General features: G+C 33.4%; 1 protein-coding gene across 2 annotated transcripts in view; it reads right to left on the minus strand.

Annotated features, from left to right (window-relative positions):
• ccny (cyclin Y) overlaps nucleotides 1-18,890 on the minus strand; it is a 56,652-nt gene that overhangs the window by 3,920 nt on the left and 33,842 nt on the right. Inside the window, exons 2-9 of one of the 2 annotated variants that reach the window (XM_056451025.1) lie at nucleotides 15,231-15,305; nucleotides 14,796-14,816; nucleotides 13,642-13,676; nucleotides 12,309-12,412; nucleotides 11,199-11,234; nucleotides 9,868-9,925; nucleotides 8,454-8,573; nucleotides 2,929-3,095 (exon numbers count right to left, since the gene is read on the minus strand). In XM_056451025.1, coding sequence (XP_056307000.1) covers nucleotides 2,929-3,095; nucleotides 8,454-8,573; nucleotides 9,868-9,925; nucleotides 11,199-11,234; nucleotides 12,309-12,412; nucleotides 13,642-13,676; nucleotides 14,796-14,816; nucleotides 15,231-15,305 — 616 coding nt within the window. The remainder of the gene's footprint in view (nucleotides 1-2,928; nucleotides 3,096-8,453; nucleotides 8,574-9,867; nucleotides 9,926-11,198; nucleotides 11,235-12,308; nucleotides 12,413-13,641; nucleotides 13,677-14,795; nucleotides 14,817-15,230; nucleotides 15,306-18,890) is intronic. The other variant, XM_056451026.1, reaches the window with a different exon arrangement.

Genomic DNA, 18,890 nt, shown 5'->3' on the forward strand with positions numbered 1-18,890 from the left:
ATCAATGCTGAAACAATATATTGTGAAGCTCTAGTTTACTAGACTGTCTTGACACCTTGAAAATTATATATATATATATATATATATATATATATATATATATATATATATATATATATATATAAATTAAGTTAAAATCCAAAATAAAATACATTTAATTACCTATATGTATGTATATATATATATATATATATATATATATATATATATATATATATATATATATATATATATATATATATATATATATATATATATATATATATTTACTAAAATCCATATATAAAAGATTAAATTGAAATTAAATTAAAATGAAAAAAAATTATATATATATAAATTATAAATTTAATCAAAATATTTAAAAAAAAGAAAAAATAGGACTAAATAAAGATGTCGAAATGATGTATTTTTCCATTTATATAAGGTTAACATTAGTAAACATTAGTCAAGAAAGAATGTTTAAGTTAAAATTTTATGAAATCACAAAAGTTAAATAACAGTATGTATTGGTGACTTCATAATTCAATCAGCTCACAGCCATTTTGGAGGGAAATACTTTAGGAATGTTTATCTCAAAGACATGGTGGTATTTTTTGGCCATCTTTATACATCCTTAAGTGTCCGTGACAAGGATATGAATTAGATTTAATGCATGCTAACTATTATTAAGTGTTATTCGCTCCATTATGTAATTTTCAATGCAAAGGTGACACTGTTTACTAAGTCAACATAGCTTGTCATAAATCTGTCATAAACATGATTATCATGAATCCAATAAAATTGTTTCATGAATTTTATAACAGTGTCATTAACCTTTTTGTTCTCAACTGTTATTTACATTTACTTGCTATTACCATCTTGAGCTCAACTGCAGTAGTACAGATGTAATTTGTCATTAAATATCAATGTCGCTGTTACAAAATTATTTGACAAAGTATTGACACTTTCACAGAGATATTTAAATGACATTTGTTTTGTTTTACTGGACAAAAAGTTATCAGTAACATTCTTGGCACAATTGTCATGTTTATGACAGATTTATGACAAGTTTTGTTGTCTTGATAATGTCAAGTGGTCATGATAAAGACACGTTATGATGTATTTGTTTGTCAAGTTGTCATAGCTCAAACAATGTCATCTTTGCATTTGAAATGGCATAACATGACATGTCATGTCATGATTATAAGGCTTCATGACAGTTTTATGAACACCCGATTCGAGTAAAGTGTTAACCACAGCTTTCAATTAAATTAAAATTCATTTTAAAACCCACAGTAAAACCAAACATCTCATCCTATTTTTTTATTCGTAATGAAAATCTTATGCAAACCCCAAATTTCTCACCACTACCAAGTCTTCCTTCCAACCACATAATTATTCCAACCAACCAGCTTAAAATAGTTAACAGTGAAGCCTCTGACAACACAAAGACAACAAACACCCACTCTCTAGTCCTCAAACACTGTTTGCAGTGTGACTTGAGGACAATATGAACATTCGTCACTGAATCTACAGTCAGGTTGGCCTTTAAAATAACTGTACTCAGCAGGAGTTAAAAGGGTAGACGTGAAAACATGCATGTTAAGTAGGGATATTTATGTCAGGTCAATTTCTTAGTAGCTGATTATCATATACAGCACCTTAAGTTCTATACAATTTAGTTTTCTAACAATGTCAGAGGGAAAAATAAAAGCAGTTAAGTACACTGTTTGATTTGGATCTCTTCTTTGCATATTTGCAAAAGAGAGCCCTCTGGCCTTCGGAGGAGATTTTCAACTGATCACAGAGTCGAGCTTCCCTGACAAAACGTGCATGGCAATTGCAGCATCTGTTAAATCAAGATTCTGGTTGCATTTCGATTTATCGTGCAGCCTTGGAGGGATTTTATTGGTGCCGTGATCCGGATGGGGTTTGTGCAATGGAGACTAGTAAGAGCTAATCTCCAGAGGCCAAAATCTTTAGTGTCCATGTTAATAGGCTCATTTTCCAAGCCAGATACATGGGTTTGAATCCTGCTCAGAGAAAGGCAAGTTAAAACAAAGTGGTTAAATTGGTGCCATGACCCAGATGGAGTTTAGTACGAAGGCCAGCTGGTAAGAGATTTGAGAGGAAATCTCACTCCCTTAATCTTATTCATTCATTTTCCTTCAGCTTAGTCCCTTATTTATAAGAGGTCGCCAAAGTGGAATGAACCGCCAATTATTCCGCCATATGTTTTACGCAGCGAATGCACTTCCAACCACAACCCAGTACTGGGAAGCACCCATACACTCGCATTCACACACGCACTCATACACTACGGCCATTTAATTCATTCAGTTGACTTATAGCACATGTCTGGACTGAGGCGGAAACCGTTATCTCAAGAAGTGCAAATGCAATGGCCAATTGATTAATACTAGTAATAATGAAAGCTCCTGCAACTGAGGGAATCTCTATGGCTTTTTTTTCCTTCCTAATAAATTAGTTTCATTTCAGAGTGCAGAGATGAAACACAATAACAAACGCTGTCATGTTTTCTTGGATTCGGAGGTGGATGCCTGATGCCGGGGAATGACATTTTGTAAGACAGTTCTGCAAGGTAATTATACCAAATCATTGTAAAGAAATACTTCGGCTCAGGTGTTTCAAAAATGATAAAAACAACATCTAAAATGGTGTGCAATTAGTTTTTCTGTTGCTGAGTCCTGGTATTCAATCGTATTTATTATTTTAAATGTTCATTGAGGAATGTATTGCAATAACTGTGCATTGAGGAATTTATTTGGTACATGTGCTTTCATTATAGTTTAAAAACTGTTCCTTGTATCTATTAGGATTTGTATAAAAGTCATGTCTAGTTGCTGTGACAATGCATTATTTCACTATTAACATTTGATTTATTCTGATATTAAAAGTCTGATACTTTGAAAGCAAACACACACTCACATGTCTTCCACAGTAATGTCTTTGAGAATCTGGCAATAGTCCACGTTCCACACAGCCTGATCATCCCACACCTTCGATGCCAACAGGATGGCACCCAAAACGATCCTCTTCCAGTTAGCAGGACAAATATCAATCTCTGCGTACGTTAATAATCTCTCCAGGTACACCTATTAAAAAGAGCGAAAGTGCATTACAATATTTATTCCCAATGACCCAATTATTATCACAAGAATTATTATCCTAATTACAGAACAATGAGGTTTAACTAATGGCCATTACATAACTTGGCTTGACATCAAGTCAGCTGTAATGAAACCAGTGTTTGCTTTTAGATTCTGGTGTCTGACCCTTGCTTTACTGTTTTTGGAGCAAGGTTATGGCAGTGTCACTGCAAATATGCAATTACTACAAGACTGACACTCAGGTCAGGAGACCATATGCCGGAACACAAACAAACACATGCTCAGCCCACTAACAAACACCTGACGCTTCACTGGTAGCTTAAAACCATTCAGATTTCAAGGCACTGACATGTATCTTGTAAAATATAAAGATTTTGAAGAATTTCAATTATGTTTCAGCCTCATCATTGCAAGAAACTGATTCCTATTTACAAATAACTTGCTTCTAACATACAGTCAAGTCTGCATTTGACTCTAGATCTTAGTGCTGCTTTTGCCACTATATATAAATAAATATTGCATTTCTATTTAAGGCCATGCATTAGAGTTATTTAGATCTTTCTTATCTGATGAACATCACTTAAGGAATTTAACAAGAAATGAGCAAATCAAACATTGGCATAATATAGAGGTCCCTAGCTGTTTTCATTATACTTGCTGATTCTTGAAAATATTATTGGAAAACAAATGATTATGATTGTCTAAGAATGAGAAATATATTTTTTTAATGTATAAGATATCTTCTTGAAAAGCACAATGTAAATATTAAATTCAAATCAGTAACATTAAATATGACCATTCTGTATTGCAGAAGCAGAATTACAGTTTCAGTTCTGTCCATTCGGTCATACTGATCAGAATGTAAACCAACATTAAAGGCTCGTCTACCATTTGATACCATCACTATACCATTGTAGCACAACATCACTATATTTTGTATGCCTCGTTACAAGGGTGTTCCTTTGCTTCAGCTCACACGCAGGAAATGGCGGACATGAAACAACAAACTGAGGATATGGTAATGCACACCTGTCAATCAATATTGGTGGGCGGGGGGAATAGCACTCCTATGTCAAGTTGCAGTCGTTCTCAAAACCGCTCCAATTGGTCCACTGTTTGTATGTTGTTAAATTTAGAAAAAAGGACTTGGTGTGTTTATATCACCCCACTATGACGGTGTATACACTATACCTACACACATACAAAAAGCTTGAAAAGTAAATTTTTCATCATAGGTGCCCTTAAAAAACTTTATTCCAGCAAATCTTTAAGTGTTTAGTTATGGAGTGCCACAAGGCTCTGTGTTAGGACCCTTGCCAAGCCCTCGTTTATATCATATTCAATCATATTTAGGATGCAATGTGCTGCTATGTAGTTACAAACCGTTTTAGCACCTATTCTTAACACCACATGCTATTTCGAAATCGTATAATTCACGTCTGTATAAGTTACACAAAGTATCCTGCTATATGTACAAGCTAGTAATAGTTGCCTGCATAACATCAATAATACATCTTTCTGTGCTTGTGAGGAAATCTACATGCATTGCTTATTGAGTGGAAGTCTGTGTTCTGTTGACGTAGTGTTTGACAGTATGTTGTAGCCACGGGTGTCTTTAGCATTTATAATCACTGCTGATGTATATAGGCAAACAAAGACATCCTTATGAATTGAAAATGCATGATTTATGACAGAGAAGAGATATTTAGAAGCAATAAACACATTTACACACCCAAGGGAAAACGATAGCTAACAATGTTTGCCCCCAGTGGGTAAGAAATCTAATAACAAGACAATTTGGTTTGTAGGAATTGTCAGAAAGAAATTGCAGGTTTAATTGGTTGTACTGCACGGCCCGTGTGCAGCGGTGCATTAAATATGTGCTTATGAGAGCATGTTTTTGTATATATCTAACCTCCTGCACGCTGAACGAGATGAACTTCAGGTAGTGCCAGCTAAAGCACAAATTACACACCCACCATTCATAAATCACAAGCCACAAAAACACTCTCGGGACAGCGGTCAGCACCTTCTACAAAACACTAAGCTGGATAGAGATATGAAAACAGAAAATGTTTTTGACTGAATAAGAACTGAATTAGTAGGGTGAAATTCGAAGCCATCGTGAACAGTGTTGGGGAAAGTTACTTTTCGAATGTAATGTATTATAATATATAGTTACTTCTAACCAATTGCATTACTTGCATTACTTTTTACGGAAAGTAATGCGTTATATTACTTTTGAGTTATTTTTGCGTTACTTTTCCTTACCTGCCTGAGGTTTAATCTCTTTCAGAACTTGCAGGTGTTTTTTCAACTTTTTTTTAATACAAAAGCTCTGCATTTACAGCCACCTATAGAACCTGCACCTTCATTTTCCTTTAAAAAATGTAGGATACAATTATATTTTGGGAACATTTTGAACCCAGAGCTATACATGCTGTATATGCAGATTAATGAAAGCATGTAATGTGTTTGCTACTTGTGAGTGTTTTGTGTTATTAGTAAATTCACTGTCCATTGAGATAAGGACTGCATTATAGCCTAAGAGTACTAACATGACTTAATTTCTTCATTTATTGAATACATTTCTTCACGAGGCCTTAACAAATGTGTAAATCGTTTCCCAAAAGAGGAAAACTCTTACTATATAACAAAACGTAGTCACTTCTACAGTCACGTTACAGTGGCAGCATCTCCTTAACATTAAAAACAATAACCATTTTTTAGTTTAGTCAAATTAATTGTTTAACCTGGAGTGAACTGATGTAATCTTCTAAATGAAGCAGTCGAACCAGTTCGTTAAATTGAATTTGTCGTGAAACGGTTTGTGTTTTCAGTAAGTACTAACATACCAGATACCCCCTCTGACTCGAAATAAACCAATATGTTAGTAGAACAGTTAGTAGATTCAGTTAGTAGAAGAGTACACTGACTCATCTGCTGTGAAAAAAAAGAGACCTGAAGATGATGATGATGATGATAATGAGTGCGAGTCGACTGTCTGTTCCCTCGCAGCACGCTATCATTGAGTGTGTGATTCAACCTGAAAAAGGTCATTTTAAATCCGCAATATATTTTGTAAAAGCCAATTAAGCAAGGAAGTTTTTTAAAAGTAACTCAAATAATATAACTTTTTTTTAAGTAATGCGTTATACTTCTCATTACTTTGAAAAAGAAATATTACATAACGCGCGCTACTTATAACACGTTACCCCGTCACTGATCGCGACTGTATTTATTTATTTTTTGCAGCAATCTTTTTAACACATGTGTTTTAGTCATTTTGATTGGTGCATGTTTACCTATTAATTGTTTTATTTCAGTTTTTTCATGTTGTACTTAAACGCAAAAAAACGTAACTTAATATTTTAAGGTAGTCCACAAGGCAACAGTTCTAATTTTCAATTTTTAATATGTAGTATGATCATTTTAGCTTAGCTTCTTTTTCTGCTATTTTGTACTCATCATAAATAAGGCTCAATACAACTACTATAATAGATAATAGGAATGAATTAGTGCCAGTAAGACCAAATGAGATTTCTTTTTGAAACTATCAAATATTCCATAAACTAATTTTCAAAACTAAATATATTTCCATTTCCACACCATATGAATGGAAATGTTTTAATTGTGTATTCGTCCAATTATAAAGCCACCCATGATGATCACAGTGTGTAGTGACTCATAGTTTCCCTTCACTGAAGCACCAGCAGCAGCCAATCACATTTCAGCAGCATCTCGGCACCTGTTGTCCCTCTACAGGTCAAGGAACATGCTCAATCTGTCTCCGTCTACATTTAGCATCAAAGACACACACAATCTGTCAATCTGAGAAGTCTGTAATGTCAGTCAAAACAACTACGCTGACCCTATACTTGTATTAGTCGAAACCTATTTAGTCTTGTCCTCTTTTTGGCCATGAAACATCTAGGAAGACTGATATGGAAAGTGATTTACCACAATTAGTGCTTCATTTAATGTTTAGGGGTTATTTTTAGTACATAGACAACCATGACTTGCTAGTGGTCATATTTAGCTTGTACATATAGCAGGACACTTTGATGTGTAAGTTATACAGACATTAATTAACTGATGTTATTCATTCATTCCTTTTCTTTTCAGTTTAGTCCCTTTATTTAAAAGGGGTCGCCACAGCAGAATGAACCACCAACTTATCCAGCATGTTTTATACAGCGGTTGCCCTTCCAGCCACAACCCATCACTGGGAAACACCCATACACTCTTACATTCACACAGATACACTACGGCCAATTGAGCTTATTCAATTCAGCTATAGCACATGTCTTTGGACTGTAGGGGAAACCCGGAGCACCCGGAGGAAACCCACGCCAACACGGGGAGAACATGCAAACTCCACACAGAAACGCCAACTGACCCAGCCGGGGCTCGAACCAGCAACTTTCTTGCTGAAAGGGGATCGTGCTACCCACTGCGCCACCGTGATGCTCTCATTTAAACTATTTATTTCAATGAGTTAAAAACATTTATCGATATTACCAAAACAAATATCGATTTTTGATAAAACGGCAGTGAAAAATAGTCTCACCATAACAACAGGCAAAACATGTGAAATATCATAAAAACATGTACATGTTATCATATCAATATCATATCAATATTATGTAATGTTATCAATATCATAAAAACAATAACAAAAAATATGGTACAGGAAAATATCCGTTTTAATAAATGGGAAGTCAATTTTAAAATGACAAAACAAAAATTCCCTGATTTTACATAATTTGGGAAAAAAATAAATATATTAGGTTTTCAGGGTCTGGAGTAGAGCTCTTTAATATTCCAAGACTGTGGGAATCCTGTCCTCATGTTTTCAACAGAAAAAAGAAACTCAAACAGCTCTGGAACATTTGAAGAGTGAGTAAATAATGACAAAATGTTCGGTTTTATGTGAACTATCCCTTTAATACTGGTGTACCGCTAATTATAACCCTATTAACCACAGACTACAGCCTCCATACTTCCCATTAATCCCTACTAAAGCATTCACAGCCGGTTGTGTGTCTGTGCCTGCTTTAACGACACCTCATAAAGGTATTTACTGAGGAAATTGAGAAGGGATGAGTCTTCAAAAGAAGGATTTCAGCACAGAAGAGGAACAGACACACAGGACAGCTGCTGGGCTTAACACCCGCTAATAAAGCGGTAAATATGACAACTATTTTCACCTGAGTGATGGTAAATCCACTTCGCTGATGGTAAATCTAACCCTGTTTTAACTTGTGCTGCCAGCCTATCCAAAAAAAACAACAACTGAAGTGTCATTGGTCCGCTGTGAGGTCACATGACTCACTTACTCACCAGAGTAACTATGGCACACTCGGCTGTGAGCTGAGCGGCACTGAAGAGCGTTCGTACGAATCTGTAGATCTGTTTCTGCTCCGGGTCGTGCTTGTCGTAGTCTGACGGCACCTCCGATTTCTGTGGGAATCACAGCAAGATTTAGCTGGGAAAAAACTATAGAAACTGTTGATTTTGTCAAAAATATATTGATTTCAATGGAATCTCTAATGATCCCTATTGGTCTCTACTGGTAATTCTATTGATGGCTTGGTAAACAGGTGCACAACCAACAGGAGCCAACCAACAGTCTCTGAGGTTTTCGCTAAAATGACTTAGTACAAGCGTGAAAGCAAAAGATTGAAGCAGTGTACTGACGCTGTGACACGTTAACTGATAGCTTCAAAAGACAGAAGAGTCGTTAGATATAGACAAGATTAATTAAATATCACATTTAACAACTATAGTGAGATGCAATTCAACGGTACATCCTTGATAAACTGTCCAACGTGCACTGCTCTCTGGGGTTTTGTGCTCAAAGCATCCGCTGACAGCCTGGAGCTCAGACGAGCGCATAAGGACGTGGATCATTTTGTTCTAAAATGCCATTTTAAAACTAAGACGTATTAGTGTAAACAAAGCCTAAGTCTGTGTTTTTTGCAAGCAGGTTGCTGCTGCAACACGGCATCGTCTATCGACCCAACCCTAGTCCTTGTCAGAAAATATTACAAGACATCATTATAATTAGCTTATTTACATAATCAACAACGATGCTTCTTATAATTGTCAATGTTGACAACGTTATTTACCTGCTTCATAGTTTTCTATAAAACTGATAAATGTAACCTTTAATGATTATTTGCTAATAAATAAATAAATAAATAAATAAATATATATATAGTGTAAAATAAATGTAAACATAATTATTTTTTTTGGTCAGCAATATAAATGTATGAAGTTTCACTCTCAAAATTGAACAATTTAATGTGACCTTGATGAATTAAAGTAAAGGATATTAACAAAAGGCAATGGTGCTGTATTAGTTTTAAATATTAAATACTGTATTAGTTTCCACACTTATAATAATAACTATTAATGTTTCCTGAGCTGCAGAATATCACATTCATAATTTCTGAGCAATCATGTGACATCAAAGATAAAGTTGAGGAATGATGCTAAAAATGCTTCATTTTCCAGGAATAAATTACATTTCAAAATATATTCAATAAGAAAACAGTTATTTTAAGTTGTAATAATATATCACAATTTTACCGTTGTTTTATTACTGTATTTCTGATCAAATAATACATTTGCTAATCATTTTTGATTAAATAAATCATTTCTGAACCCAAACTTTTGATAGGTTTAGAGTAGTTCGGTAGCTTATATATAAGCTGCAGAAATAATAATAGTAATAATAATAATAAAAACTTACTGAAAGTGGATGAAGCTTTTCATCAAAAATGTCTAACAGCATTCGCCCGTCCACATTTCTGAAAGAAGAGTGACCTGATATTAGATAAAGCAAGACTTACAGTCTAAGCTGTATTCTTATAATGCATTAAAGAACCAGGAAAGAAACGTCTGTTGTGATAGACTTTCAATGTTGCCAAAACCTTGTCCTGAAAGTTTCTTTTAAACAGCTTTGAAGTTTGAAGGTTATCAAGCATTAAGGGTTTATATGGTGTTAAGGGTTTGAGAGAAAGACGCAGAATAAAGTACACTGCTATGTAGATATCAGACTGACAGACAGACAGATTGACAGATGAGTGGACGTGAATGGATTAACACAGACATGATGTTAGATGGATGGAAAGAGAGACAGACACAGATAGATGCATAAACAAAAAGCAAACAAAGACAGGATACAGACATTTAATTAATATACAGAAGAATAAACAGACAGAGAGAAAGATAGACACAGACAGAGACAGACAGATATATACAGTAATCTGTCTCACAGATAAATGGTTGACAGATAGAGGGAGACAGACAGACAGTAATGAATACATACAGACAGACAAATATAGATAGACAGATATATTATAGATAGACAGATAGACATATACATGGATTATAGATCCATGGACGGACGGATAGATAGATAGACAAGTATGCAGACAGAGACAGATAGCTAGATAGACAGAGACATAGATAGATAGATAGATAGATAGATAGATAGATAGATAGATAGACAGACAGACAGACAGACAGACAGACAGACAGACAGACAGACAGACAGATAGATAGACAGACAGATATATTATAGATAGATAAATAGACAGGCATAGACAGATAGATAGCTAGACTGACAGATGGCTTATAGACAGACAGACAGACAGACAGATGAATTAAAAAGACAGACAGCTAGGCAGTCAGACAGACAAAGCAGGAATTTACCAATGTAAGATCATCATTCTGAAACCGCACGGACACGAGCCAATCAAATAAAGCTCATACAATCAGTCCACTGTATAAATCATACTGATAGACATTTTCCTATACAGGTCTGTCACACATCTCTGAACTAGCAGACCAGACAATCAATCTCTCCCACAGTGCACTGCAGCACATGTGGACCAGTGAATTAGGATCTCTCCTGGTAAAATAAAATAAAAAAAACCTCCAGTGTGTTTTTGTCAAGAGTGACACACTGCAGGACTTCATCAATCCATTTCTGAAAAATAAAACCATCCTGCGGAGCCATTCATACTGTTGTGGAATCATTCAAACACACTGATCTGATGAGAGTCGTGTCAAACATACCTGTTCTTTATGTGGTAGTATATTGCGAGGGCGACACTGCAAACACAACAAAATAATAGTCAAACATTGACCATGTATCAAAAAATAAAGATGCAACATTAAACCTGCAGCGTTTATGTAAAGTCCTATATTACATTAGGACTGAACGGAAAAATGCACATAAAAAAGAGCAAACTGTACATGTCAACTTAAAAAACATAATAAAAAATAAAAAAATTATATATAAAAATAATGTATTTATATTATGATTATTTATTTTCTTATAATTATTTAACTATTTTTATTATGATTATTTATTTTTATTATTTTTATGATTATTTTTTATTTATATTATAATTATTTATTATTTATTTTTATGATGATTTTTTATTTATTGATTATTTTTATTATAATTATTTTGTTATTTTATTATGATTATTTATTTATTTAGTATTTGTTTTTATATTAATTATTTATTTTTTATTATGATTATTTATTTACTTTTAATATTATTATTTTATTATGATTATTTATTTACTTTTTATTATTATTTTGTTTATTATTTATTTTTTTTTATTTTTTTTTTTTTACTTTTTAGCTTTAATTATTTCTTTGAAAACTTGCCTTTTTATTTATCTTTGCTTCATTATACTTAAAATCTTTATTTATTTTTTTCAAAACAGCATGGTTGTGTTTGTCTGTTTGTGTTGTTTAACTATAACAATCCTGATTCAGACAGACAAACAGATAATATTGACAGCTTTTTACGTAGTTTTGGCCACAAAACAAAAAACAAAAAATTTACTTCTTACTGGCTCCATCTTAAAACCTAATTAAATAGAGTAAAACAAAGTATATTATATCCATAAATCTATAACGTGACCAGTAAAACTGATTATATGAAATAATAATAATCACAGTTTTGAATCATGGATAAAAATCAGTCAGACAACTCACTTCCTCATTGAATCAACTCAGTTGTGTAGCAGTTATTATATATAAACACTGCTTAGGAAGGTTGTGAGTCCTAATTTCTTCTTGTACAAATCAAAACCTCTTTCCACTGCCTAAAAAAGCCATATTCAACTTTGAAAAGCAGCTCTATCGCTGTTATATGGAGGTTTCTAGTACCATTTGATGGTGTATTTGAGGTTGGGTTGGCTGACGGTGCTGTCGTCTAGGAAGATCGTCGAACATGAGCTGTACTTGCGTCTCATTGGACCAGACGGATGTTGCTAAAAGACAAGGACACACACAAAATTACAAACTAAACATCAGTCACTCTCACACACACACACAGATTCAGCAAACAGACTGCAAATTAGGCCACCTGCAGCCCCAAACAAGCCATTATCATCTCATTTATACCAGAGTGACTAGCTTAATGATTATGTGTGAGTGTGTTAGTAAGATTCCCTGCCCAGTACAACAAACAACACACTAAAGTATTATGCAACTTGCTAACAAATTTATAGCATGATAAGCGGATAAACCACATTAAAGGGATAGTTCACCCCAAAATGAAAGCTCTGTCATCAGTTAGGCTACTCATCCTCCACTTGTTGTAAACATGTTTGAATTCCTTTCTTTGTATGCAAAAGAAGATAATTAGGGGGAAATGTTGGAGACTGGTAGCAGTTAGCTTTAATTGCATTCAAACTTATGTGCAAAACTGGAATATCATCGTGATTAAAGCAGCATTTCCATCCAATGAATCAAAGAGAACAAAATCATCACTTCCTAATAAATTGGCGCCACATATCACAATGAAAAATGGAATTTACAGCAGTGGTAAGCCACTGTGGGCCTTTTTTCTTATATAATAAATTATGTAAGCTAAATATGACCAAACAAAAAAGAACATGTGGTGGCTTTTGGCAGATGGAGACCCAAAACAAGGTGTCCGTGGGGTCTTTAAAAGTATTAAAAGTTGATTATGAGAAAATTATGGTATTAAAAAGTCTGTTAGACAGAAGAAGAATCAAGCTCAAACTGATTTGGAACAAGTGGAGAAGGAGTACATGATGACATAATTTTCATTTCCATGGTGAATCCTTTAATAAATCAATAAATCAATGTCAAAAGAGATACAACAGTTTTAGGAAAGAGTAGAGCAATGAGCAAATATTTACCTTTGACTCCGCAATGTGCGTTAACTTGCAAAGCAATAAAAGACATTAAAATGGGAACACAACAGAAGCTATTCATTGCACATTTAGTATGAATAGCATGCGCTAATGAAATGAAGAAAACCAAGCCGTGCATTTGAAATCAGTTCTACGGGAACACAAAAGAACAGCTGTTACTGATGCAAACTAAAAGCCTCATGCAATTCTGCGTTCTGCATTCTCCTATGGTGGTGGCGTGTTGATTTGGTTTGTTTTGTGGGTGAAGTGATGTCTTTATTGTAGAAACAAGCACTATGACAAATACACTACCAGTCCTCGATGCTGCAGTTACTTACATGGTTGACATACAGACTTTTCCGTTTTTCCCGAACTGTGAAGAGAAACGCATAATTAGCAACACTTGGACAGTCGGTAGCTACTTAGAGAAAGACAAAAACACACGGGCCACAATTAACATCAAGACGGAAATATCTAGCAAACTGTAGGTCACCATTTCATTTGAAAATCTGCTGTGATTAGTCTTTATAGCCAGCATTATGTACAGAGTCGGATACACAGCCTTGTGAATTAGAAAGTTTCATCCTAGTCCAATGGGCTTCATATTCGAGGTCCTCGTGTGTGTGCAGGTTATGGTTTCTATACAAAGATGTTCAGTGTATACACATGTAACCATATTCTAACACTCATACACAGCCTTTTTAACCAAAGTTTCAGAAATGGTTCTGGTATTAGTGTTACAACCACACACAAATGCACACCACCTAGCTATATTAACAGATAAACCACGCTGAAAGCTAGGCTGATACACAGAGTAACCAATGATAGGATTGTTTGCATTTAAAATACCATGGCACACCTAAGAGATAGCCAACTGATGGTGTTGAATTGGGAGTCTGTCAATGTAAACGATTGAAAAGCGTGTCATATTTGGGTTTGGTGACAGAAGCTCATTCAGTGCTAATTCAGTGTTAAACATTATAAAATCTCACTGCTCTGTAATGAGTGCGGATGTAGCGTAAATGTCTGTTTTAAACATTGCAGTACCAATTGGTACCGAACTCGATACTTTTTATCAACACTACTTTACATCTGAATCCATATGATGACTTTAGAGCACTTCAGACCTTAAGACGACAGCAGAGCGAACACAAATCTGCGCAGCCAGACAAACGGGACAGATTCACTGACATGTCAACATGCAAGAGCCCCTAATGGAGCTCAATTGAGCGCAAACGAGTTTAATGGCGTCAGAAAACACTGCCATTATGTTTTAAAATGACATTAAAAGGAAAGCGTTGTTCAATTAAGCGTCTAGCGAAGCAGTCAGCTACTTCTGTTAGCTAACTACAAAATTAGCAAAGTGTATTCCTGAACAAATAACAGCTTGCAGCGTAATAAAATGCAAAAGTACAGACATTCTGCATTGGAAAAAAAAAAGCTTGAAGACGACACAGCAGCAGACTAACAAACACGCTGAGATCAAACGTACCTTTCTTGTTGGGCAAAAGAACTGAAAAACAAGAAGGTTTCTAAATTAAATCGGAGCATGGATAACAAGGCTGGCATTTTCTTGCGCTTGTTATTTCAGTTCATATGCCGCTAATTGTGTTTGTATCACTGAATAGCGCCTTTATAATGTTGGTGGAAACCACAAGACGTCTGATGGACCACAGTCAGAAAACATTGCTTATAAAGAAAGCAGAAATTTCAGAACTTTAGCCTGAGTGGAAACTGGGAAGAGCTTGACTGTTAATAAAGCATCATTACCCAGGGTGTTTGCTGTTAAATCAAACTATTACTGAAAGGAGGGAATGTTTGGGCCATCTGTGCCGCCGCCTCCTGATTGGTTTGGCTCAGATTCAAGCGTAGTTTTGTTTTTGAATAACGTTCTGAAAACATGAGTGTGTGTGTGTGTGTGTCTCACCGTCAGTCTGAGACTTGCTGAGGAAGATGGTGCTGGCGCGAGGATGATCTGAAGGATTGTACTCCATGTTGAGCTCTGAGGAGAGGAAAGAGAAAGACAATTCATTATTCAAAACAAAGACTTGATCTTGACTGTTACTATGAAAAATAAGTAAATACAAGGGGCAATACGGTGCTCAGTGCTTAGTACTGTCACCTCACAGCAAGAAGATCGCTGGTTCGAGTCTAGGCTGGGTCAGTTGGCACTTGTGTGTGAACTTTGCATGTTTTTCCCATGTTGGCATGGGTTTCCTCTGGGTGCTCCGGTTTCCCCAGTCCAAAGACATGCGCTATAGGTCAATTGAATTAACTAAATTGTCTGTAGTGTATGAGTGTGCGAGTGAATGAATGTGTATGGATGTGGAAGGGCATACGCTGTGTAAAACATATGCTTGATAAGTTGGCGGTTCATTCCGCCGTGGTAACCTGATGAATAAAGAGACTAAGCCGAAGGTAAATGAATGAATTAATAAAGACAAGTAGTGTTGTCACATTGCTGGAATTTCTAACTTTGATACGATACCAAGAAAAATATTGATATTCGATACCATTTTCGATATTGCAAGAAAATCACCAAATTTAGAGGGGCTAAAAATATTGACCTTAAAATGTTTTTTATGTTTTTTTTTTAAATTAAAACTGCTTTTATTAAATTTCTGTATACACTTGGCTCAAAGATGTATATTATTAATATTATTTTTATGGTCAACTGCTCAGATACCTTTAGTCAATATGTGGCTGAGTCAGGCAACCAGACTTCTACAGACTTCAGGAAAAATTTACCTATGAATAACATCAAAGATCTGAGGTGTTCTGGCGCATTTGGTCCTCCTTCTGGATTTTTCTTGAGGGTACTCAGTAACTATGTCTTTCTAAATTAGTTTTATAATCTCCTTTTACTTTTGACTTTGCTTTTAAGAATTTGTTTGCATTTATTAGAATGTCTAACAAAAACTGCTGTACTTGTTACGAGATACCAGTACCACTGTTCTGTTGAAAAATAAAAATAAATCAATAAAAACTGCTTTTATTCTAACTGAAATAAAACAACTAAGACTTTCTCCAGAAGAAAAAATATTATCGGAAATACTGTGAAAATTTCCTTGCTCTTTTCAACATCATTTTGGAAATATTTTTAAAATTCACAGGAGGGCTGATAATATTTTTAATAAAAATTAAATCATTTTGAACTCAACTGATTCTTAAACATTGGTAGTGTGTTGACACACAGTTTTTTGTTATTCATTAAACATAAAACTAAAATAAATTAAAATTCACCAGGAATATGGAAGAACTGATATATGATGAGTTTATATGATGTATATATTTACTTAAACATAACTATGAGTTGTAAATCAAGAGAAACCTGAGCATTTGTAGTTGTGTCTTCAGTGCACACAAATTTTATTTTTATTTACTGTATTTTTTTTAGATATTATTTTTATTAACAAAAAAGTTTTACTTGTATTAGGAAACAATATTAAAGTAACAGGTTCTGAATGGAATACTATTGAACATCTGAAGTGGATCGAAAGCTTTCAAAGTAGTCCTTTAAATATTCAATGACACCCATTCTTGTCAATTCTGAACAATTTTTGGATATAATTAAAATGTTCAAGACTGTATTCTCATAACATGTGTATGTGTTGACTTGTGACCTTATTAGGTTAGTTTAAATTAACGCCGTTATTTCATAAAGATCGAATAATGCACTGAAACAGTCATTTATCTTTTAATTATTAAAAGACAAGCAGGTAACAAGAATTGATTCAGATTTATTTATTAATTTATTTTCACATTTATTTATTTATTTAAAATCATGTCATTCTGTGAAGGAGACTGACAATTGTATATGATTATCATAATGTAATTTATATGAATACGTTTGTTCTACTGTTTTAATTAATAACAAACTTTTTTATTTGCTTTACAAAAATATATATAATTTACTGTAAACTGTTATTGTTGGGAATTGAGTTAGCTAAATTGGCTGTAGTGTATGTGTGTGAATGAGTGTGTGTGTTTCCCAGTGATGAATTGCAGCTGGAAGGGCATCCGCTGCGTAAAACATGTGCTGTATAAGTTGGCAGTTCATTCTGCCTTGGCGACCCCAGATTAATAAAAGGACTAAGCCGAAAAGAAAATGAATGAATGAATGAATGAATATTATTGCTGGCTATGTCGTTTTGCAAACACTAGGGGGCAGATGCTTTTAGGAACCATTGACAAATTGTATAGTATTTTTTACCTATTTTTGAAACAACACATATTTCTATATACATAATTTTTGCATTATATAAATACATATAAAGTTCATTAAAAATATTTATTAATTATTATTTATTTTGATTCAATTCATTTGTAGTTTAAAACTAATAATGCTTTGTTATTATTAATATATATATATATATATATATATATATATATATATATATGTATATATATATATGTATATATATATATATATATATATATATATATATATATATATATGTATGTATGTATGTATATATATATATATATATATATATATATATGTATATATATATATATATATATATATATATGTATATATATATATATATATATGTATATATATATATATATATATATATGTATATATATATATATATATATATATATATATATATATATATATATGTATATATATATATATATATATATATATATATATATATATATATATATATATATATAAATATATATATATATAAATATATTAAAAATGCATACACATAATATACATATTATTAAAATGTACTAATAATATTTTTTATTACTGAATGTTTTATATTTTACATTTTTTACTTAAATACATTTATTATTAAACATTGATATATACTGTTTAGGCCATTTTCTAAATTATTTTAATTTAATCTATTTAAAATTTTCAAATATATAATATATTTAAAAATATCTGGTTTAGTTTACACACAGAATTCCACCTCAGACCGTTGTGCACACAGTAGAGCTGCACGATATTGGGAAAAAAGAACATTGCAATATTTTTTAACTCAAATTTATAATGTTGACTTTGACTGGGATATTATGGGTGAGAGCATGTGCATAAAATACACAAAAATACGCCAAAATACATCAAATCAACAAACTAAAGCATGGATAAAAACAATAGAACAATGATAAAAATAAAATAAACAGTACTTTAGGGTTTTTGGTGGAGCTTAACAGTGTTGAGGTAGAGAAATTCAATAATCAAATGAAAAATAACACTGCATGTCGTCTTCATTAGCTGTTTCCATCCCCCTATTTTTATGCGCGTTTTGGATGTGCATTACATATTCCATATTGATCTAAGAGCCAATCACACATCAGAAATGTGCAACAATGGGAATGTAAAAGTGTGCTGATATTAGAGATGTATAGAATTTTCAGCCACCATTTAATGGACCCTAAATTTTTTGTGGCTTCAGTCATTGTTAAGGTACTCTTTTAAATCTCGAAGCATAACAACTTATATTGAAATACATATCATTATCATTCAATACGAAAAATAAATATCCAGATTGCATTTTTACCGTATCGCCCAGCCCTAATTAATGTTATTATATTATTAATGACCTCCAAAACTCAAGAACTGTGC

This window comes from Danio aesculapii, chromosome 24, assembly GCF_903798145.1.
Source record: "Danio aesculapii chromosome 24, fDanAes4.1, whole genome shotgun sequence".
Lineage (NCBI taxonomy): Eukaryota > Metazoa > Chordata > Actinopteri > Cypriniformes > Danionidae > Danio > Danio aesculapii.